This window comes from Lithobates pipiens, unplaced genomic scaffold (assembly GCF_037356315.1).
Source record: "Lithobates pipiens isolate NorthernLeopardFrog02 unplaced genomic scaffold, aLitPip1_a1.2 Scaffold_27, whole genome shotgun sequence".
Taxonomy (NCBI): Eukaryota; Metazoa; Chordata; class Amphibia; order Anura; family Ranidae; genus Lithobates; species Lithobates pipiens.
The window spans coordinates 7,050,204-7,073,526 of NW_027507788.1; the positions used below are offsets into that span (position 1 = coordinate 7,050,204).

Sequence of the window (23,323 nt, forward strand, 5' to 3'; positions counted from 1 at the left end):
AAAATCCAAAAAGAACATTTTTGGGCTTTAGGTGTTCTTCATAGGACTTATAGCATGCCAAAACGGTATTCGATAATATTGGCTGGGGGGCTGCTTAAGCATGCCTTAACCACTTGATGCCCGCGCAATAGCCAAAAGATGGCTTCACGAGCCTAAATTGCCGGAAGGGTGTACATGGACGTCACCCCTGCTCGTGCTGCCCGCTCACTGTGCTCTGTGATCACAGAGTCCTTGGGATCTCGACCCTTTACCACGTGACCAGCTGTCAGCTTGTGTAAATGGGACATTGGTGCCACATACTGACAGCCACTGCTCCTAAGAAGTGCCCACCAGTGCCATCTACCAGTGCCCACTAGTGCCACCTACCAATGCTCATCAGTACTGCTAAGCAGTGCCCACCGGTGCCATTTACCAGTGCCACCAATCAGTGCCCATCGGTACTGCCAATCGGTGCCCTTCAGTGCCACCTATCAGGGCTGCCTATCAGTGTCTCCTATTAGTGCCTCCTATTAGTGCCCATCAGTACTGCTAATTGATGCCCTTCAGTGCCACCTGTCAATGCTGCTCATCAGTGCCCATCAGTGCCACCTACCAGTGCTGCCTATCAGTGCCCACCAGTGCCACCTATCAGTGCCCATTAGTACTGCCAATCTGTACCCTTCAGTGCCACCTATCAGTGCTGCCTATCTACCAGTGCCACCTATCAGTGCCCATCAGTACTGCCAATTGGTGCCCTTCAGTGCCGCCTATCAGTGCTGCCTATCATTGCCCTTCAGTGCCACATGACAGTGCCCATTAGTACTGCCTATCAGTGCCCATCAGTGCCACCTATCAGTGCCCATCGGTGCTGCCTTTTCTGTGCCCATCAATACAGCCTATCAGTGGCCATCTGTGCCACCTATCAGTGCTGCCTATCTACCAGTGCCACCTATCAGTGCCCATCAGTACTGCCAATTGGTGCCCTTCAGTGCCGCCTATCAGTGCTGCCTATCATTGCCCTTCAGTGCCACCTGACAGTGCCCATTAGTACTGCCTATCAGTGCCCATCAGTGCCACCTATCAGTGCCCATCGGTGCTGCCTTTTCTGTGCCCATCAATACAGCCTATCAGTGCCCATCTGTGCCACTTATCAGTGCCGCCTTATCCGTGCCCGTCAATACAGCCTATCAGTGCCCATCAGTGCAGCCTCATCAGCGCACACCAGTGAAGGAGAAAATGTACCTGTTTGCAAAATGTTATAACGAATTATGAAAACGTTTTTTTCTTTTTTTTTCAAAAATGTTTGTCTTTTTTTGTTTAGCAAAAAATAAAAACCCAGAGGTGATCAAATACCACCAAAAGAAATCTCTATTTATGTGAAAAAAAAAGATAAAAATCTCATATATGTGTACAGAGTAGCATGACTGCGCAATTGTCATTCAAAGTGCGACAGCGCTGAAAGCTGAAAATTGGCCTGGGCAGGAAGGGGGGTATAAGTGCCCCGGTAAGCAAGAGGTTCAGCACACTTTGGGGTATGTAAAGGGGGTGTCCAGAGTTCGGAAAACACCTTATATTCATTTTTTAATTGATACAAAACAATTCATTATGATTAGTTCTGATTTGCTCGCTTGATGTTACACAGCGACCACCAGCACCGGAGTCTATTCCGGCTCCACCAGCAGCAGCACAGACCCGACCAGCGCTGGGACACATCCGGCTGACCTTCACCCCGTCACAGGTACAGTGCCTTGTTTATAGAGGACCATACAAAGCCCTCCTCTCCCTTCCATCCCAGGATGATGACGACCCCATCTTTGTTCTGGCGTCATTCGCCCAATCTACTTCAGCAATGCATAGGAGCAAAGAGCCTGTAATGTCTGGCTATCCCCACAATGGGCAACCTTTGCCTGACCTAAAGGGTTCATTTATAAGAGGCCAATTGGTTAATCTGATGATGATTTGCTGATAATTGCCCGGGGAATGATTTGTCCTCTTTATAAAGTACGTTTGTATTATGCTTTTTATTTTTTTGGAGCTCTACTTTTCGCAGTAAAGCCAAGGTAACAAACCCAGTAATACACAATATTAGCAAAAGTATTGGGACGCCTGCCTTTACACACACATGAACTTTCATGAGTCAGGGGTCCTACAGACTCATAGGACAATCAGGGAAGAATGAAAACTCCTCCCACAAGCTTTAACCAGACGCAGATAGAAGTCGCTACACTATATGACCAAATGTATTGGGACGCCTGTCTTTACATGAACTTTAATGGCCTCCCAGTCTTAGTCTATAGGGTTCAGTATTGAGTTGGCCCGCCCGTTGCAGCTATAACAGTTTCAACTCTTCTGGGAAGGCCGTCCACAAGGTTTAGGAGTGTGTCTATGGGAAATGTTTGACCGTTCTTCCAGAAGCTTGTTGGATGAGAAGGCCTGGCTCACAGTCTCCCCTCTAATTCATGTTAAAGGTGTTCTGTCGAGTTGAGGTCAGGGCAGTCAAGTTCCTCCACCCCAAACTCGCTCATCCATGTCTTTATGGACCTTGCTTTGTGCACTAGTGCGCAGTCATGTTCGAACAGGAAGGGACAATCCCCAAACTGTTCCCACAAAGTTGGGAGCATGAAATTGTCCAAAATGTCTTTGTATGCTGACGCCTTAAGAGTTCCCGTCACTGGAAATAAGGGGCCAAGCCCAACCCCTGAAAAACAACCCCCCACACCATAATCCCCCCCCCCTCCACCAAATGGTTTGGACCAGTGCACAAAGCAAGGTCCATAAAGACAAGGATGAGCGAGTTTGGGGTGGAGGAACCTGGCCTGCACAGCGTACTGACCTCAACCCGATAGAACATCTTCCGGATGATATAGAGCAGAGACTTTGTGGAAACAGTTTGGGGACGGCCCCTTCCTGTTCCAACATGACTGCGCACCAATGCACAAAGCAAGGTCCATAAAGACATGGATGAGTGGGTTTGGGGTGGAGGAACTTGGCGGTCCTGACCTCAACACCTTTCAGATGATAGAGCGGAGAATGCGAGCCAAGATCAACATCAGTGCCTGACCTCACAAATGTGCTTCTAGAAGAATGGACAAACATCCCCATAGACATACTCCTGGACGGCCTTCGCAGAAGAGTTGAAGCTGTTGTAGCTGCAAAGGGCGGGGCCAACTCAATATTGAACCCTACGGACTAAGACTGGGATGCCATTAAAGTTCATGTGCGTGTAAAGGCAGGTGTCCCAATACTTCTGACAATATAGTGTATATGTAGGAAGGAAAGATCTCAAGTGTCACCGATCCAGCAAAGCCCAATGGTGTCTATGTCTATAGCAAACGCAGCCTCAGACCAACCCCCGATGCATGAGTGAGGCGAAGTCAGACCTCGATGGAGCTTGGCCTGAGGCTGCTTTTAATATAGAGACCATCGGGCTTTGCTGGATATGTGGCACTTGGGATCTTTTCCTCCTATTCCTATGTGTTTACGCATTGAACCCGAGACAAGCTCTCCTCCCAGCCTACACTCTTTTTAGCAGAGCTGGGCAGACAAGGAGCCTGGAGCTGTTGCTATCGATCCATCCAGGTCAGCCTATGTGGGTGTATGAGGAATGTAGGTATTCATGTCTCTACCATTTTCCATATATTTGTATATTCCGTTCCCTAAGATGCCTATCTAAGAGTTTTTTTTTTTAAATTATCGACACTCCCCACTGACCACCAATTGTGGAAGTGAGCTCTACATCCTTACCCCTCTAACAGGAAAGAGCCCCCTACACAGTTTCTGATTAAAACCGCTTCCGGTCCAACCCAATTGAATGGCCACATTACGTGTCTATATAGACAGAGCCATGTGTGTACTTACCTAAACCTTGGGGGTGAATTAATATCAAAAATTTGCATAGCTGTGTGTCCATTGAAAGTGCATGTTACTTTGTTCTGTGGCCGTGGGGGAAATCAAATACTCTCAGGCTATTTTCTCTCCAATTCCAATGCGTGAATGTGTAAATGACCCCACGATCGTCACTAGATGGCGCTGACTACCGAAGAAAATAAGTATGCTTCTCGGCGCCATCTAGTGGCCACACTGTGGTAATTTACACCTTCATACATTGGAATTGCAGAGAATATAGCAGAGCTGCACAATTAATCGCCAAGAATCGTTATCGGCGATCTTGACTAAAGTGTTTCCCGATTCTTTCTATGCAAAGCATTCTCTCTGCTCTTCTGAAGTCACAGCCATCAAAAGAAAAGGAAGAGAAAAACCGGGCAGTCTGCCAAGAATCACAACATTCTTTATCAGTTGAACTTAAAAAAAAAAAATGACATGAACGTTCCTAAAAAACAATAAAAAAATAAATAAATTTGGATTTTTTTTTTTACTTACCTCTAAATGCCTATTGCTAGGGGGTCCCTCGTATTCGGCCTCCTTCAGTGCCCGGGCTGGTGACATCACTTCCCCCTTGGCGCAGGAAGGGCTCAGCTCCGCCCCCTCCCTCTTGACAATCATCTGGGACACGTGACAGGTCCCAGATGACTGCGCGGCCAGTCGCGGCTCGCAGCGCCACTCGCGCATGCGCAGTGGGTGCCCGGCTGTGAAGCCACGGCCGGGGTGCCCACAGTTACAATGCCGGCGCCGCCGAACGGAGGGGGGAGACGAGTGGGGGCTTCGATTCCCCCACATCGCTGGACCCCCTGGGACAGGTTAAGTGTCCAATTATTGAAAGTCAGCAGCTGCAGTATTTGTAGCTGCTGACTTTTAATTCATTTATTTATTTTTTAGAATGGGAACTCCTCTTCAAGTATAAACATTGTAACAATTTGTCAATGGAATAGACTTTGTGTGCAAGTGAAAAAAAGTTGAAACGCTAAGGCCCCTTTCACACATGCGGATGATATGTCCGTATTTCATCCATCCGTTTGCGGATGAAATACGGACATCCATTCATCCCTATGGGATAGCGGGTGTCTGCGGATGAGCATCCGCAGACACCCGCTATTGTCCGCCTCCGCAAATGTCCGATTCTGCAGACGGAGGAAAATCCTATTTTTCTGTCCGTCTGCAGAGCGGATCGGATGAACACGGACACACGGTCCGTGCTCGTCCGATCCCCATAGAGGAGAGCGGAGAGCTGACAGGGCGGTCCCCGCACAGTGTGCGGAGACCGCCCTGTCCGCAGCCGGCTCAGCGGGGACAACGGAGCGATCCCCGCTGAGCGAGCGGATCATCACGGAGCGGATCATTACTGATCCGCCCCGTGTGAAAGGGGCCTTAATCTTTTTCTGACATTTGTTGGTTTCAAGTTAAAATCTTTTTTTTTGCTAGAAAATTGCTTAGAACTCCCAAACATATTATATTATATATATATATATAATATTTATAGAGAGAGATAGATATAGATAGATAGATAGATAGATAGATATAGATATAGATATAGATATAGATATAGATATATATATATATATATATATATATATATATATATATATCTATATCTATATATCTATATATATATTATATATATATAATATGTTTGGGAGTTCTAAGCAATTTTCTAGCAAAAAAAATATATATATATGTATATATACTGTATATGTGTATATATGTGTGTGTGTGTGTGTATATATATATATATATATATATATACTGTATATGTGTGTGTGTGTGTATGTGTATAATATATATATATATATATATATATATATATATATATATATATAATATATATATATTTTTTTTTTTTAAGTAGACACCCTAGAGAATAAAATGGTGGTTGTTGCAATATTTTATGTCACACTGTATTTGCGTAGCGGTCTTTCAAATGCTTATTTTTTTTTTTTTTGGAAAAAATTACTTTAATGAATTAAAAAATAAAAAATAAATAAAAAAACGAACCAGTAAAATAGCAAAAAAAATTTGTGATTCTCATTTCGGCCAGAATCGTGCAGCTCTGGAATATGGCCAGAGCATACCTTCCCAACATTTTGAGATGGGAATGAGGGACACCTACTAGCAAAAGTATGTAGGCATAGGACACGCCCCCTTTACCACACCCCCCTTAAAGGAGAATTAACCAAAAAAAGAAGGTTCATTAAATCCACAAGGACTTTTTTTTTACTGCTACTATTCCTTTATAGTGGCTTTCAAAATGTACAAATGAAAAAGAAATCAGATGAAAGGTTTAGCTCTGGGAAACACTTTTTGAAAGATAAAAAGTGCGTTTTATATACAATTATATGGATCAGACCAAAATAAGGAATACCTACCAGCAAAAGTATGCAGGGATAGGTCACACCCCTTGCCACGCCCCTTAAAGGAGAATTGTACAAAAAGAAAAAGGTTAATTAAATCCACAAGGACTTTTTTTAATTTTTTTTTTTTTTTTTTTACCACTGCTATTTCCTTTATATTGGCTTTTGGAATTTACAAATGTAGCAATTTAGATGAAACGTTTATCTCTGGGGAAACTCTGTTTGATAGATAAAAAGTGCGTTTTATATACATCTATATAGATCAGACCAAAATGAGGGACAAATGAAGAGGGATGAGGGATAGAGGGACTTTGCTCCAAATCCGGGACGGTTGGGAGCTATGGCAGAGGACATTCGCATTTACATGCAGTTTTGATGGGCCTCCAGCCATGCGATTTTCTTGGTGAACTTTTGTGTTCTTTTTCCTGATCTTTTCAGCAATGCAGCGCAAAAGACATTTTAATCCATCCCTTTAAACTTTTTATAATTCTGTCCTGTCGGGCCATCAGAGGGTCCTGGGTAACCAATTTCCAATTAATAATTATTAATTATTCCAGGCAATAAATGTACTAATATATTGGGAGGGGTGGGGGTGCAAGAATGAACCCTCCGAGCCTCTGACTTCAGCTCCTCTAGACTGGAGTCTTCATAGCAATCAGATTTGTCATCAGAGTCATTGAGTGGACAACCCTTAGAATACCCTTACACTCTATCAAATAAAATATATCAAGAATTGTTATATATTTCTGTCCTGTCGGCCATCAGAGGGTTCTGGGTAACCAATTTCCAAACTTTTGCAGAGATTAGTACAATCCAGGACGGCGGTGCAGGCCGTGTGACCGTCTCCCCGATCTCTAGGTACGGCGGCTCTGCCCCCCCTTCTTCCGGGGTCACTCTGCCAGGTCAGTGAGTTCGTATTTTGCCCAATAAGGAGATATTAGAAGCTTCACATGAAATGACGTTTATTGCCTCTGCTCTGTGCAGATACTACTGCAGTGCTGTACTCAGAATCCTCCAGCAGGGGGCAGGCCAGCACAGAATTCGGCACGGTGTCCTCTGACCCTGTAACCTCTACAGACCGCAGACAAGGTTGGTGAGGTCATAGTATAAGCTTTAATGTTTGCTTGTAGATCTATTTTATCTAACGGGGGGGGGGGGGGGGGGGGGGGGGGTTTAAGTATGGATCATGGGACCCCATAGCAATAATTTAATATGATTTAAAAAAATATATATTTTTTTTTACATACTGTCCCTGGTTTTATTGTGCCTGGCAACCCTGATGGGGCCCCTTGGTGGCATGGAGCCCTCGGGCAGTGCCTGAGTGCCCGAATGGTCAGTCCGCCTCTGGGCATAAGAATGGATCATGGGGCCCCTTGGTGGCATGGAGCCCTCGGGCAGTGCCTGAGTGCCCGAATGGTCAGTCCGCCCCTGGGCATAAGAATGGATCATGGGGCCCCTTAGTGGCATGGAGCCCTCGGGCAGTGCCTGAGTGCCCCAATGGTCAGTCCGCCCCTGGGCATAAGTATGGATCATGGGCTCCCTTGGTGGCATGGAGCCCTTGGGCAGTGCCTGAGTGCCCGAATGGTCAGTCCGCCCCTGGGCATAAGAATGGATCATGGGGCCCCTTGGTGGCATGGAGCCCTCGGGCAGTGCCTGAGTGCCCCAATGGTCAGTCCGCCCCTGGGCATAAGTATGGATCATGGGCTCCCTTGGTGGCATGGAGCCCTCGGGCAGTGCCTGAGTGCCCGAATGGTCAGTCCGCCCCTGGGCATAAGAATGGATCATGGGGCCCCTTGGTGGCATGGAGCCCTCGGGCAGGGCCTGAGTGCCCCAATGGTCAGTCCGCCCCTGGGCATAAGTATGGGTCATGGGGCCCCATAGCATAATTTTGATGGGACCCCCCCCCAGTGACCTCTTTCTTTCTGGCACCTGGCAGTCTCAGTAACAATAGTGTTTTCGAATGTAACAAAAAGAAGTATAAGGATAAAAATTCGCGCTACTTGGGGAAAAAAAATATATATTAAATTCCCAAAAACCAATCATATATATTGATATACGTGTTCAAAATCCAATGTGCAAAATCGCATGCCTTAAATAAATATTAAGTAAATATAAATAATGTCAATCAATATACTTGAACAACAATATCATTGAAAGAAAGTGTCCACGTAAAATCCATATAGTGCAAAATTAATTTAAATGATTAAATTGATCCCTATGTGCAAAAATCAGCATATTGTTGTACATTGAGTCCAATTCCACAATGAAAAGAAGAGGAAAAGAAAATTCGAAGTTGAAAGACGATTCCGCCACCACTGAGAGAGTGAAGGGTAGGTCTGTCCTTGGGGTCCACACCGGAAAGTAATGGGGACCCTTACCGGATAAGGTGGACCCCCTATCCGCAAAGCAAAGTCGTTAACGCCTGCAGATATGACCCTCTGTGGGGGTCTTCACACTGATCCGGGGTGTCCGTACCTCCGAGCACCTCCTCACTCGTAACGCCGGTCTTCCGTCCGCTCTACGAAGAAATTTGATTTCTCTTAGCAGGAGCTAAAATGCTCTCTGGGACTGGAATGGGCCACATAGGAGGATAGAAAAAAAAGGAGGAGGAGGCTCCAATAGTGTGTTATCCTTTATACACCGTTAGGTTTATTCATAAAAAGATTTAAAAAAAATAAGAATTTTCCGGCAATAAAAAATATCCGTGCTTTCCGGGGTCACGTATAGCGCGGTGACGTCGGTGCGTAGCTTATCTCTGACATGTTTCGTCACACGTGACGTTTTCAAAGGGCACCAAAAAAACAAAACAAAGTATGCCTAAATCAAGGACAGGATAGGTAGGGGGCGGGCAGCTGGGTCGGCACGCTACTAGAAACCAATGGTTTATTTATTTTTTTGCGGGAAATTACAAATCTCAGCCGTCTTATCAGGTTTTAGCTTTGGAGAACCTTTGGGATTTGTTACCTTCTAGGCAGGCATGTACTGGCCATTGGGACTACCGGGAGTTTCCCGGTGGGCCGATGGCTCAGTGGGCCACTCTGATGTAAGGGGGTGCTGATGGGACACTCTGATGTAAGGGGGTGGTGATGAGACACTCTGATGTAAGGGGGCTGGTGATGAGACACTCTGATGTAAGGGGGCTGGTGATGGGACACTCTGATGTAAGGGGGCTGGTGATGGGACACTCTGATGTAAGGGGGCTGGTGATGGGACACTCTGATGTAAGGGGGCTGGTGATGGGACACTCTGATGTAAGGGGGTGGTGATGGGACACTCTGATGTAAGGGGGTGCTGATGGGACACTCTGATGTAAGGGGTCTGGTGATGGGACACTCTGATGTAAGGGGGCTGGTGATGGGACACTCTGATGTAAGGAGCTGGTGATGGGACACTCTGATGTAAGGGGTCTGGTGATGGGACACTCTGATGGAAGGGGGTGCTGATGGGACACTCAAAATGTAAGTGGGCCGGTCTGGATGAAGTCCAGGGCCAAATTTCTGTCCCAGTCCAGCCCTGCTTCTAGGACTGTATTTGGGGCTCATTTCTAAGAGCCGACTGGGGTGACCAAAAGCTCTGAAGGCAATAAATGTACTAATATATGGGGGGGGGGGGGTGCGAGAATAATCTGAGATCCCAAAGACACCCCCTGAGCCTCTGACTTCAGCTCCTCTAGACTGGAGTCTTCATAGGAATCAGATTCGTCATCAAAGTCATTGAGTGGACAACCCTTAGAATATATCAGGTAAAATATATCAAGAATTGTTATATATTAATGTCCTGTCGGCCATCAGAGGGTCCTGGATGACCAATTTCCAAACTTTTGCAGATATTAGTACAATCCGGGACAGCGGTGCCGGCAGCGTGACCATCTCCCCGATCTATAGGTACGGCGGCTCTGCCCCCCCTTCTTCCGGTGTCACTCTGCCAGGTCGGTGAGTTCGTATTTTGCCCAATAAGGAGATATTAGAAGCTTCGCATGAAATGACATTTATTGCCTCTGCTCTGTGCAGATACTACTGCAGTGCTGTACTCAGAATCCTCCAGCAGGGGGCAGGCCAGCGCAGAATTCAGCACGGTGTCCTCTGACCCTGTAACCTCTACAGACCGCAGACAAGGTTGGTGAGGTCATAGTATAAGCTTTAATGTTTGCTTGTAGATCTATTTTATCTAATGGGGGGTAAGTACGGATCATGGGGCCCCATAGCATAGTTTTGATGGGGACCTTCGGTGACCTCTGCGGGACACCTAGCAGTGTCATTTGTGTTATTGATCAATAGTGATTAATGTTATTGATCACTATTGATCAATAGTGTTATTGATCTAAACAAACAGTATGCCTAAATCAAGGGCAAGGCAGCTAAGGAGCAGTCGGCACAGTCGGCACACTTCTAGAAACCAATGTTTTTTTTTTTTTCTTTTGCAGAATTCTAATGCCCCGTACACACAAGCAGAATTTCCATCAGAAAAAACTTGGATGGTTTTTCCGACGGGATTCCGCTCAAGCTTGGCTCGCATACACATGGGTCGCACAAAAGTTCGCTGTACTTTCGACCGCCAAGAACGCGGTGACATCCAACACTACGACGAGCCGAGAACATTAAAGAGGAAGTAAACCCTGATGAATTTACTTCCTCTTTGATTCCCTGCAAAGGTAAAGCATAATGGATTACTATGCATCGCATCGCATCTCATAGTAGTCCATTATGTGTCACTTACCTGACACAGGAGCCAGCGAAGTCACCGCTGTCCTCTGTAGTTCGGAGCCTCCATCTTCTCGGTGGGTCTCGCTGCTCCGGAGCTGTCATTCAACCAAGCCGCAATGACATCACTCCCGCGCATGCGCACGGGAGCCGTCGCTCGCGGCATATCGCCGTTGACAGCGGCGCCTGTGTTTTGGCAAATATCTCCTAAAACGTGTAGGTTTAGGAGATATTTCTTGGACCTACAGGTAAGCCTTAACCACTTTCAGACCGGACCATTTTGCTGGTAAATGACCAGAGGTCTTTTTACACTTTGGCACTGCGCTGCTTTAACTGGTAATTGCGCGGTCATGCAATGTTGTACCCAAACAAAATTTGCGTCCTTTTCTTCCCACAAATAGAGCTTTCTTTTGATGGTATTTGATTGCCTCTGCGATTTTTATTTTTTGCGATATAAACGTAAAAAGACCGCAAATTTTGAAAAAAAATGATATTTTCTACTTTTTGTTATTAGAAAAATCCAATAAACTCAATTTTAGTCATACATTTAGGCCAAAATGTATTCAGCCACATGTCTTTGGTAAAAAAAAAGTCAATAATTGTATATTTATTGGTTTGCGCAAAAGTTGTCACATCTACAAACTAAGGTACGTTTTCTGCAATTTACGCAGCTTTTAGTTTACGACTGCCTATCTCATTTCTTGAGGTGCTAAAATGGCAGGGCAGTACAAAACCCCCCCAAATGACCCCATTTTGGAAAGTAGACCCCCTAAGGAAATTGATAAGAGGCATGTTGAGCCCATTGAATATTTTATTTTTTTGCCTCAAGCGATTGAATAATGACAAAAAAAAAATTTTTTTTTTTTTTTTACACAAAGTTGTCACTAAATGATATATTGCTCACACATGCTATGGGCGTATGTGAAATGACACCCCAAAATAAATTCTGCTGCTTCTCCTGAGTACGGGGATACCACATATGTGGGACTTTTTGGGAGCCTAGCCGCGTACGGGGCCCCGAAAACCAAGCACCGCCTTCAGGCTTTCTAAGGGCGTAAATTTTTGAGTTCACTCCTCACTACCTATTACAGTTTTGAAGGCCATAAAATGCCAAGATGGCACAAAACCCCCACAAATGACCCCATTTTAGAAAGTAGACACCCCAAGCTATTTGCTGAGAGGCATGTTGAGTTCATGGAATATTTTATATTTTGCCACAAGTTGCGGGAAAATTACAAACTTTTTTTTTTTTCACAAAGTTGTCACTAAATGATATATTGCTCACGCATGCCATGGGCATATGTGAAATGACACCCCAAAATAAATTCTGCTGCTTCTCCTGAGTACGGGGATACCACATATGTGGGACTTTTTGGGAGCCTAGCCGCGTACGGGGCCCCGAAAACCAAGCACCGCCTTCAGGCTTTCTAAGGGCGTTACAGTTTTGAAGGCCATAAAATGCCAAGATGGCACAAACCCCCCCCCCCCAAATGACCCCATTTTGGAAAGTAGACACCCCTAAATTTAGGGGTACACTAGTGAGACTAGGTAATAAATGGCGGGTGCCCTGAAACTATAAAAAAATAACTAACCAACCAGCGTCACCTGTAACAGTTATATGGTGATCACTGGTGAAAGGGTTAACTAGGGGGCAATCAGGGGGCTTTATGCGGTAGTATATGGGGGTCCCTGGCGCTATAAAAAGCTGCGGCGAACCTAAATACCTACCTGCCTAACTAGCGTCACCTGTGACACTAATACAGCGATCAGAAAAACGATCGCTTATTAGGCTGGGTTCACACTGGAGCGATGCGGGAACGCCACGAATCCGCGGCGGGTTCCCGCATCACATGCCTCCCGGCGGCAGCTCACACTGCCCTATGCGAACTGCTGGGAGTGTCAGTGAAATGTTAATGACACCCCCAGATCAGTTCGCATATCGCAGTGCGATCTGCAAACTCGGATCGCATGGTGTGAACACCCATGCGATCCGATTCTGCTGCGGGCCAAAAAAAGGGTCCCGTGCGAATTTGCGGTGGGTGCGGCGGGTGTGGCGGGTGCGGCGAATGGCTGAACTCGAATCGCACAGAGATCGGATGTGATTTGCACTGCAGTGCGGTGCGAATCACATTCGTTCTCATAAACCGCTGCAATGTGAACCCAGCCTTAGTGACACTGGCGACGGGGGGTGATCACGGGGTTAAACCTTTATTGGGGGGGTTAGGGGGGTACATTAGAACTAAAGGGGGCTAACTCTAACTGCCCTAACAGTTATTACAGTCACAAATGACACCAATGCAAAAAAAAAAAAAAAAAAAAAAAAAATGACATTGGTGTCACTGTGACTGGGGGGGCAGGGGTAATTGGGGGGGTGATCGGGGGGTAAAGGGGGGGTGTGAGTGTGCCTGGCATGTTCTACTGTGTGTGTAGAGTGTTGGTGCAACTCACCGATCCGCTCTCCTCCGTGTCGGAACGAAAAATACCGACACGGAGGAGAGAATACATCACTTCCTCTCCTGTGTTTACATTACAGGAGAGGAAGTGATGTCACGGGGGATTCCTATTCGTCGGGAGCGATCGCGAGGGGGTGGCCATGAACGAATGGCCGTCCCCTCGTCCGGGATCGCTCCCGCACGAATACCGACCGCCGCAGGCACCGGGCGGGGGCCCGATCGGGCCCCCGACCCGCGGGAGGCAAGGGACGTACATGTACGCCAATATGCCTGCCCGTGCCATGCTATCGACGTACATCGTCGTGCGGCGGTCGGCAACTGGTTAATCTAGGCCTTAATCTAGGCTTACCTGTAGGCCAAAGTGGTTTGTAAGGGTTTACAACCACTTTAAGTTCAATGCTTCCGAGCAATGCGTAGGAATTTTGCGCATCAGAATTTGTACAGACGATCGGAATTTCCCGATCGGAAACTTTTTCCAACCCGAAAAATAGAGAACCCCTGCTCTCGATCTTTTGCTGGCGGGAATTCCGCCAGCAGAAGTCCGATGGAGCGTTCACACAGTCGGAATTTCCAACCAAAAGCTCACATCGGACTTTTGCTGGGGCGGAATTTCTGCCGTACTTTTGAAATGAATGGTCTTTTCTCGCCCGGAGAAAAGTATGCTCATTTTGAGCGCGTCTCCAGGTAGCCGGGGGCCAGCGAAGGAGGTATTGCTGGTCCCGTCACCTGGTATGGACTTAAAGGGGAACCCCAACACCGAAAAAATCGGCGTGGGGGTCCCCCCCAGGTCCACATCAAACCCTTGTCCAAGCACGCTACCCGGCCGGCCAGGAAAGGGGGGGGGGACGAGCGAGCGCCCCCCCCCCTCCTGAGCCGTACCAGGCCGCGTGGCCTCAACATGGGGGGGTGCCTTGGGGAAGGGGGGCCGCGCGGCCCCCCCACCCCAAAAGCACCTTGTCCCCATGTTGATGAAGACAAGGGCCTCTTCCCGACAACCCTGGCCGTTGGTTGTCGGGAAGAGGCCCTTGTCCTCATCAACATGGGGACAAGGTGCTTTGGGGTGGGGGGGCCGCGCGGCACCCCCCATGTTGAGGGCACGCGGCCTGGTACGGCTCGGGGGGGGGGGGGGGCGCTCGCTCGTCCCCCCCTTTCCTGGCCGGCCCGGTAGCGTGCTCAGACAAGGGTTTGATGTGGACCTGGGGGGGGACCCCCACGCCGATTTATTTCGGCGTTGGGGTTCCCCTTCAGGTCCATACCAGGTGACGGGGCCAGCGACACCTCCTTCGCTGGCCCCGGCTACCTGGAGACGCGCTCAAAATGAGCGGACTTTCCTCCACGTGGGTGGGCGAGTCCGTTCATTTCAAAAGTACGGCGGATAGTCCGGCGAACTTAGTACGCGTTATTAGTCCGCTGAAAAAGTGCCGTGTGTGGGCAAGTAGCCCGTTCGGAAAGTCCGGCAGACAGTCGGCTACGTGCCATAAAAATACGTTTACAATATATCAAGAATTGTTACATATTATTTATTTCATCCAATGGGGTGTAAGAACAGATCATGGGGCCCCGTAGCATCATTTTAATGCCTAACTTGGATGTTTTTTTTTTCCAATGGGATTCCGCTCAAGCTCGGCTCGCATACACACGGGTCACACAAAAGTTCTCTGAACTTTCGACCGCCAAGAACGCAGTGGCGTCCAACGCTACGACAAGCCGAGAACATTAAGTTCAATGCTTCCCGAGCAAAATGCGTCGAATTGTTTCCGAGCAACGCGTAGGAATTTTGCACGTCGGAATTTCCCGATCTGAACTTTTTCCAACCCCGAAAAATAGAGAACCCCCGCTCTCAATCTTTTGCTGGCGGGAATTTGCGCAGCGTCAGTCGGAAAACAATAATGTTATTAAACTTTAATATAAAATGTGTCTAAATCAAGGACGAGGTATCTGGGGGAGTTGTCAGGATTGTCTTTTGTGGAATTACAAATCTCGGCCGTCTGATCGTTTTTTTTTAGCTGTGGAGAATTTCTGGGATTTGTTGGGCTTCAGGAGGAAGGTGTTGGGGGTTCATTTCAAAGAGCCAATCAAGACGTCCAAAGGCTCTGAAGGCAATAATCAATTTCCAAACATTTTGCAGAGATTAGTACAAGTCGGGACAGCGGGACTATCTCTAGGTACGGCGGCTCTGCCCCCCCTTCTTCCGGGGTCACTCTGCCAGGTCAGTGAGTTCGTATTTTTCCCAATAAGGAGATATTAGAAGCTTCACATGAAATTACATTTATTGCCTCTGCTCTGTGCAGATACTACTGCAGTGCTGTACTCAGAATCCTCCAGCAGGGGGCAGGCCAGCACAGAATTCGGCACGGTGTCCTCTGACCCTGTAACCTCTACAGACCGCAGACAAGGTTGGTGAGGTCATAGTATAAGGTTTACATTTTGCTTGTAGATCTATTTTATCTAATGGGGGCATAAGCAGGGGTGTACCGACAGCTCATGGGGGGCCCCCGGGCAATAGGAGAAGATTATGGGGCCCTCGGGCAATAGGAGATTATGGGGCCCCCAGGCAATAGATTGTGGTGCTACACAGTATACACACACATACAGTATACACACTAGGGTTGCCACCTGTCCAGGATTCACCCGGACAGTTCGGGTTTGGAAGCATGCGTCCAGGTTAAACCCGGACACATTATTCAGACTGGACCATGGCTTTCCAGCAGGGTTACTGGCTGCAGTTATCTAAGCTGAGAGTGTCTGTTACACCCTCTTTCACACTGCCTAAAGCCAGCACTCCCCCCCAAACACACACACAGACAGGAGAGGAGAGAGGGCTTGATCTGTACCTCTTACTCTCTTAATTAGAAGTCCAGCAGCCTCAGATACATCTGGATGAGAGGTGCTGACTGCCAAGGGGTGAGTGAGCTCACCATCCATCCCTGTCTGTGACTGAAGTCTCCCCCCTTCTCTCTCCTGCCTCTGAGAGAGTACACCAAGGTAAATCAGGGTTTTCAGAGCACCCCTTATATCAGATTTCCCCTTTACACCAAAGGGCACAGTGTTCCCCCTTTACATCAAAGTCCTCTTCTTACATCAGAGTTCTTAGTGTTCCCCCTTAAATCTGTGTTCCCAGAGCATCCCTTATGTCAGAGTCCCCAGAGTTCTCCCGTACAGTGAAAGGGAACTCTGCAAGTTCAGATGTGAAAAGGGGAACTCTGTGGACTCTGATGTAATGGGGGACTCTTGTTATTAATGTCATATGATTAGAAATGTTATTTAATAGCAAAATATATGTATAGTTTATACCCAAAAAAAGAAAGAAACGTGCGCCGATAAAGTGTTCAGGTTTGACTTGAAGAAAAGGTGGCAACCCTAATACACACACACACACACACACACAGTATACACACAGTATACACACACAGTATACACACACAGTATACACACACACACACACATACAGTATACACACACATACAGTATACACACACAGTATACACACACATACAGTATACACACACAGTATACACACACATACAGTATACACACACATACAGTATACACACACACACAGTATACACACACACACAGTATACACACACAGTATACACACACATACAGTATACACACACATACAGTATACACATACAGTATACACACACATACAGTATAAACACATAGTATACACACACATACAGTATATACACACATAGTATACACACACATACAGTATACACACATACAGTATACACACACATACAGTATACACACACATAGTATACACACACATACAGTATACACACATACAGTATACACATACAGTATACACACACATACAGTTTACACACATACAGTATACACACATACAGTATACACACACATACAATATACACACATACAGTATACACACACATACAGTATACACACAGTATACACACACATACAGTATAAACACATAGTATACACACACAGTATACACACACATACAGTATACACACACAGTATACACACACACATAGTATACACACACATACAGTATACACACACATACAGTATACACACACAGTATACACACACATACAGTATACACACACATACAGTATACACACACACACAGTATACACACACAGTATACACACACATACAGTATACACACACAGTATACACATAGTATACACACACATACAGTATACACACATACAGTATACACACACAGTATACACACACATACAGTATACACATACAGTATACACACACATACAGTATACACACACACACAGTATACACACACATACAGTATACACACACAGTATACACATAGTATACACACACAGTATACACATACAGTATACACATAGTATACACACACACACACACACAGTATACACATAGTATACACACACATACAGTATACACACATACAGTATACACACACAGTATACACACACATACAGTATACACATACAGTATACACACACATACAGTATACACACACACACAGTATACACACACAGTATACACACACATACAGTATACACACACATACAGTATACATACACACACAGTATACACACACATACAGTATACACACAGACGCACAATATACATTATACTGGAGAGGCGGGGCAGCTATAATCTTGGGATTTAAAAAAAAAAAACACAGGTTTTTACATACTCTCCCTGGTTTTAATGAGCCTGGCAACCCTGATGGGGCCCCTTGGTGGCATGGAGCCCCTTGGGCAGTGCCTGAGTGCCCGAATGGTCAGTCCGCCCCTGGGCATAAGTATGGATCATGGCATAATTTTGATGGGACCCCCCAGGTGACCTCTTTCTCTCTGGCAGTGTCAGTAACAATAGTGTTATAAGGAGATATTAGAGCTTCACATGAAATGACATTTATTGCCTCTGCTCTGTGCAGATACTACTGCAGTGCTGTACTCAGAATCGTCCAGCAGGGGGCAGGCCAGCACAGAATTCAGCACGGTGCCATCTATCCCTCTAAGCAGTCCAGGCAGCAGACAAGGTTGGTGGGGGTCATAGAAGAAGCTTCAATTTTTTTCTTGTAGATCTATTTTTATCTAACGGGGTGTAAGTTCCAATCACTGGGGGGGTGGGGGGGGGGGTCATGGCATCATTTTTTTTTTTTTTTTTTTTTTTTTTTTTTTAGTTTTCAAAAAGCTTTATTGAAAATAAGAAATGAAGTACAGAGTAGGGCATGAAAGAAAACAAAATAATTAATTAGAGGAATACATACACAAGGGATTAGAGACATATCTCAGATAAGCTACAACAGCAATATACCGAAGTGCCAAGGGGCACAATATTTATAGAGGTGCTTATAGTTAAAGGTACATACCAGGTCCCCAATCCAGTTCCCTCTGTGCAAAGGGAGCTGAAGAGGGGAAGAGGGGGGAGGAAGAAGCGAGGAGAGGTAGAAGGAAGCAGGAAAGGTGAGTGGCAGCAAAGAAGTATGGTTAGAATAAGGTTAGTAAACATTGTTGTCTATCAGCGTGTCAATCACATCACAGTGGTTTCAGGTTATTCTAGAAGGGTGCAATTCGGTAAGGATACTGCAGAATGAAAGTTAGCACCGGTGAGGGAGAGTACAATTAAATCAGGTACAGGATTTAGCTCTAGGATCAGAGAGCCAGGGCTTCCAGTAGGTATGAAATTTACTCAGGGACATTTGCGATTTTGCAAACAGGTGTTCCATCAGCAGGTGTTCATTTAAGATAATAATGACATTGCTGATAGTGGGAACAACGGGTTGCTTCCATTGGCGGGCTACAGCTAGCCGAGCTGCTATAAGAATTTGTGTAACAATAGGTTGGAAGGATGGAGGCCAGGTCAAGATGTCAAGACCAAATAAGGCCATCTGCGGGGTGATGACACGCGACAAACCAGTTAAACCAGTAATAAAGTTGGTGACATCCGTCCAAAACACTTTGATGAAGGGACATCCCCACCAAATATGAAGTAAATGTCCGTCTGTATTACAATTTCTCCAACAGTTGCTGGAGTGGGTAGGGAAAATGCGAGCGAGTTTTACAGGTGTATGATACCAATTGTAGAGGATCTTAAGGACAGTTTCTCGGTGGGATATATTCCTTGAATATTTGGTTATTAGGTGAATTGCTCGATACCAATCTGCTAATGGAAGATGAAAGTTTAATTTGGTCTCCCAATGGGAGATAGCCGGAGGGTTGGCGGGTTGAGACTGCTGGGTCAGGAGGGTATAAAAGCAGGAGATGCCTCGGATTTTGTTGGAGGGCGAGGAAAGAAGCTGTATGATGGACTTGGTTGAGATGCAACTGGACGTTGGTATGGAGGTGAGAATGTGGCGTACTCTCAGGTAAATGTAGAAGTCTTTGTGAGGGAGAGAGAATCTGCTTATTAGTTGTTGAAAGGAGAGGAGCTGGGAGGCCTGAAACAGGTCTCCTATAGTCCGAATACCATGCTGTATCCATCTTTGTAAAGGTAAATCCGGAGAGAGGAAGGAGATCGCTGCGAAGGGTAGCTGGAGAAGAGCATGGTGGTGGATTCCTCCTGCGGTTTGTAGCAGGGATTTCCAATTGGTCAGAGTTGCGTTCACAGTGGGTAGAGAGGATTTATCGGGGTGGTAGCCCAACCAAACAGCAGCTAGAAGATGTGAAGGCTCTTGTATAAGATCCGTTGCTTCAATGAGAGTCCAAGGTAGTAGTGAAGACATATTCCAGAGCCTCCTGGATTGATCGAGCAATGTTGCTTTATAGTACAGTTTAAGGTTAGGCACTCCCATGCCAGCAGTCTTTGTCGGTGTGTAGAGCGAGGAGGCTTTAACCCGTGGTTTGTGACCCGACCATATGAATTTGTTAATCAGTCGTTGTAAACTAGCTATGTCGGATTGAAGCATCGGTATCGGCAAAGTTCGGAACATATAAAGAATATGTGGTAATAGGAACATTTTAGTAAGAGCTATTCTACCTATCCATGAGGTCTGTACCTGTAGGAGCGAAGTAGAAAGGTTTTGTAGCTTCTGGGTGAGCCCAGCTAGGTTAGTACGCAATAGTAGAGAGGTAGAGGAGGTCAGCTGAATACCCAAGTAAGTCAGAGAGGAGTTGGTAGCCCAGGAAAACGGGGATATCGAGGAGATATTGAGTTTGAGCTGCGGGGATAGAGATATCCCTAGCATGGCAGATTTAGAGTGGTTTAGTTTATAAAGGGAAATAAGACTGAATTGTTGTAAAAGATCGCAGAGCGGGGGCAGAGAGCATAGGGGATCAGTGAGCCAAATGATAATGTCGTCGGCGTATAGCCCAATTTTGTGTGCAGTGGAACCTATCTGAAGACCGGCTATGCTCGGGTGTGTTCTGATAGCTTGTGCTAGTGGTTCAATGACCATCGCGAAAATGAGTGGGGAGAGGGGGCAGCCCTGACGAGTCCCATTTGTGATGGGGAATGGGGAAGACAATAGTCCCGATGTTAAAACTCTTGCACTTGGGGAGGAGTATAGGCCTAAAATGGCTTGCTTGAAGGATCCATGAATGCCGAATTTTTGTAGGACAAGGTCTAGATAGAGCCAGCTAACCCGATCGAATGCCTTCTCTGCATCAAGAGAGATCAGCAGAGAAGGCACTCGACGGTGCTCCGCCCAATGTATCATGTCTATGAACCTGCGGGTGCCATCGGAAGCTTGTCGTAGGGGAATAAAGCCCACCTGATCAGGGTGAATCAGGTTGGGGATAAATGATGCTAGACGGGAGGCTAATAATTTGGCATATAGTTTCGTGTCCGTGTTCAGGAGTGAGATGGGGCGATAATTTGCTGGATCATGGGAGGGTTTACCGGGCTTGTGGATGGTAGTTATAGTTGCTTCTAGTGATTCCGATGGGATCTGTCCGGTGGATAGGAAGCCATTGAAGGCATTACAGAGGTGGGATGAGATCTGATCCCTATAAGTTTTGTAGTATTCATTAATGAAACCATCTGGACCAGGGGCTTTATGCAAAGGAAGCTCGTTGATCGCTTTAAGAATTTCCAGTTGAGAAAATGGTTTGGCCAGATCGTCAAGTTGGGAGGGGGTTATCGTGGGAAGTTGTAAGGGGGCAAGGAATGTCTGGATCAATTGTGCTGAGGGCTGCGGAGTAGAAGTAGATTGAGAGAGGTTGTACAGTTTGGAGTAAAAGGTTCCGAATTCATTCGCAATGTCTTTGGGATTGGACAGTTTTTGGCCCTGCTGATTCAGTAGGAATGGGATTTTAGTTTGAGCTGCTTTTTTCTTGTACTGTTGTGCTAAATGTTTCCCCGCTCTGTTGCCTTGAGAGTACCAGGTTAAGCGAAGCCGTCTGAGATAGAAGTCGTGACTTCTTTGAAGGAGCGAACATAGTTCATTCCGCAGAGAGCTAAGTGTACCTGCATTAACCGTGGTAGGATGTTGTTTGTTTAATTTTTCAAGAGTCTGGATGCGTTGCAGTAGGGCATTGATCGCAAGTGATCTTTTTTTCTTTTCCTGGGCTCCCAACTTAAGGAAAATACCCCGAATGACCGCTTTGTGCGCGTTCCAAAGAGTGGCTGGATTGGAAACAGAGCCTTCATTAGAGGTAAAGTAAGAGGTTATTTCGGACCCAATCTGCTCCTTGATCTCTTTTACATTTAGTAATGCTGCGTTCAGACGCCAAATCGTGTGTCTAGAGGCAGGAGGCGACAGGGAAATGGAAATAGAGACTGGCGCATGGTCCGACCATGTGATAAGACCAATAGTTGCTTTGTCAATTTTTTGCAGCAGGATCTTAGAGACCAGGAACAGATCAATCCGAGAATAAGATCTCTGCGTGTGGGAATAGAAGGAGTAGTCCCTCTCCGTACCATGCAGACATCGCCAAGGGTCATAAAGATCTTCTTGGGAAACAAAGGTGGACAGCGCCATGGAGGATTTACGTTTTGGATTGGAGGAGTCCATGTGGTGATCTAAGATTTCATTGAAATCTCCACAGAGTACAATTTCATCTTTTGGGTAAGGTTGAAGCTTGAGGAGCAGTGTTTTAAGGAAAGCTTTCTGGTGAGTATTAGGTGCGTATACGTTAACAACAACCATTGGTTGGTCGTTGAATGTAGCCGACAGAATGATAAATCTGCCACCAGGATCCACTTCTACGTGCTTCAGGACAAAGGCCACCGAAGAGCGAATTGCAATCATCACCCCCCTTGTTTTAGTTTCAGCGCGGGCATGGAAATAATGGGGGAATAATCTGTGAGTGCACTTGGGGGAATTAGTCTCTGAGAAGTGGGTCTCCTGTACGCATAGGATATCCACTTTCTGATTTAGGGCTTCACGCCATAGGAGAGACCTTTTAAAGGGGCTATTGAGGCCCTTAGCATTAAGAGATACAATCGTGAGCGACATTGCAGAGGTGAGGCAAGGTTATATAGCGATGGTCTGCACAATATCAGAGGGGGACTGTCTCGAGAAACAAGGAGAAAATGGGAAGCCAAAGGTAATAGAAGGGAGAAAGGAAATAGGCGGGGGAGGGGCGAGCAGAGAGGGGGGGGGGGAAATAAACGTTGCACAGCTTAGTGTAATATACAGTAACAAATAGGCAGTGAGCTGAATCAGAGCGGGCAAAACGGGCCCGATCTGCGCCAGCAAAGTTAAAGCTATGAAAGCAAAGCAGTAATACAATGGCGTATCTTATGTAAGAGAATCAGGTAGAACTGCAAAATATGCCAAAAAAATAGAAACCAAGAATGTGCTTAGCACATCAACAATTGTGGAGCGTGGAAGGGACAAACATCTACTTCCACTCCTCCACACCATGACAAAAACTGTAAAACTTATTGTGAGGAAAAAACCATCTAAAAGAGGAAGAACATAAACACATAACAGAATGCTGCATGTTACAAGCAAGCATTTGCAGTTAGGCCGGAACGTGGGACTCCCTCAGATTAGCTATCTTTGAGGATGGCCGTACAGGTGAAGTGT

At 46.2% G+C, this 23,323-nt stretch overlaps 1 protein-coding gene across 1 annotated transcript in view; it reads left to right on the forward strand.

Annotated features, from left to right (window-relative positions):
• The window catches only part of LOC143933459 (polymeric immunoglobulin receptor-like), a 54,585-nt gene that overhangs the window by 12,790 nt on the left and 18,472 nt on the right, over positions 1 to 23,323 (forward strand). The window contains exon 6 of the mRNA XM_077456363.1: positions 1,622 to 1,717. Coding sequence (XP_077312489.1) covers positions 1,622 to 1,717 — 96 coding nt within the window. The remainder of the gene's footprint in view (positions 1 to 1,621; positions 1,718 to 23,323) is intronic.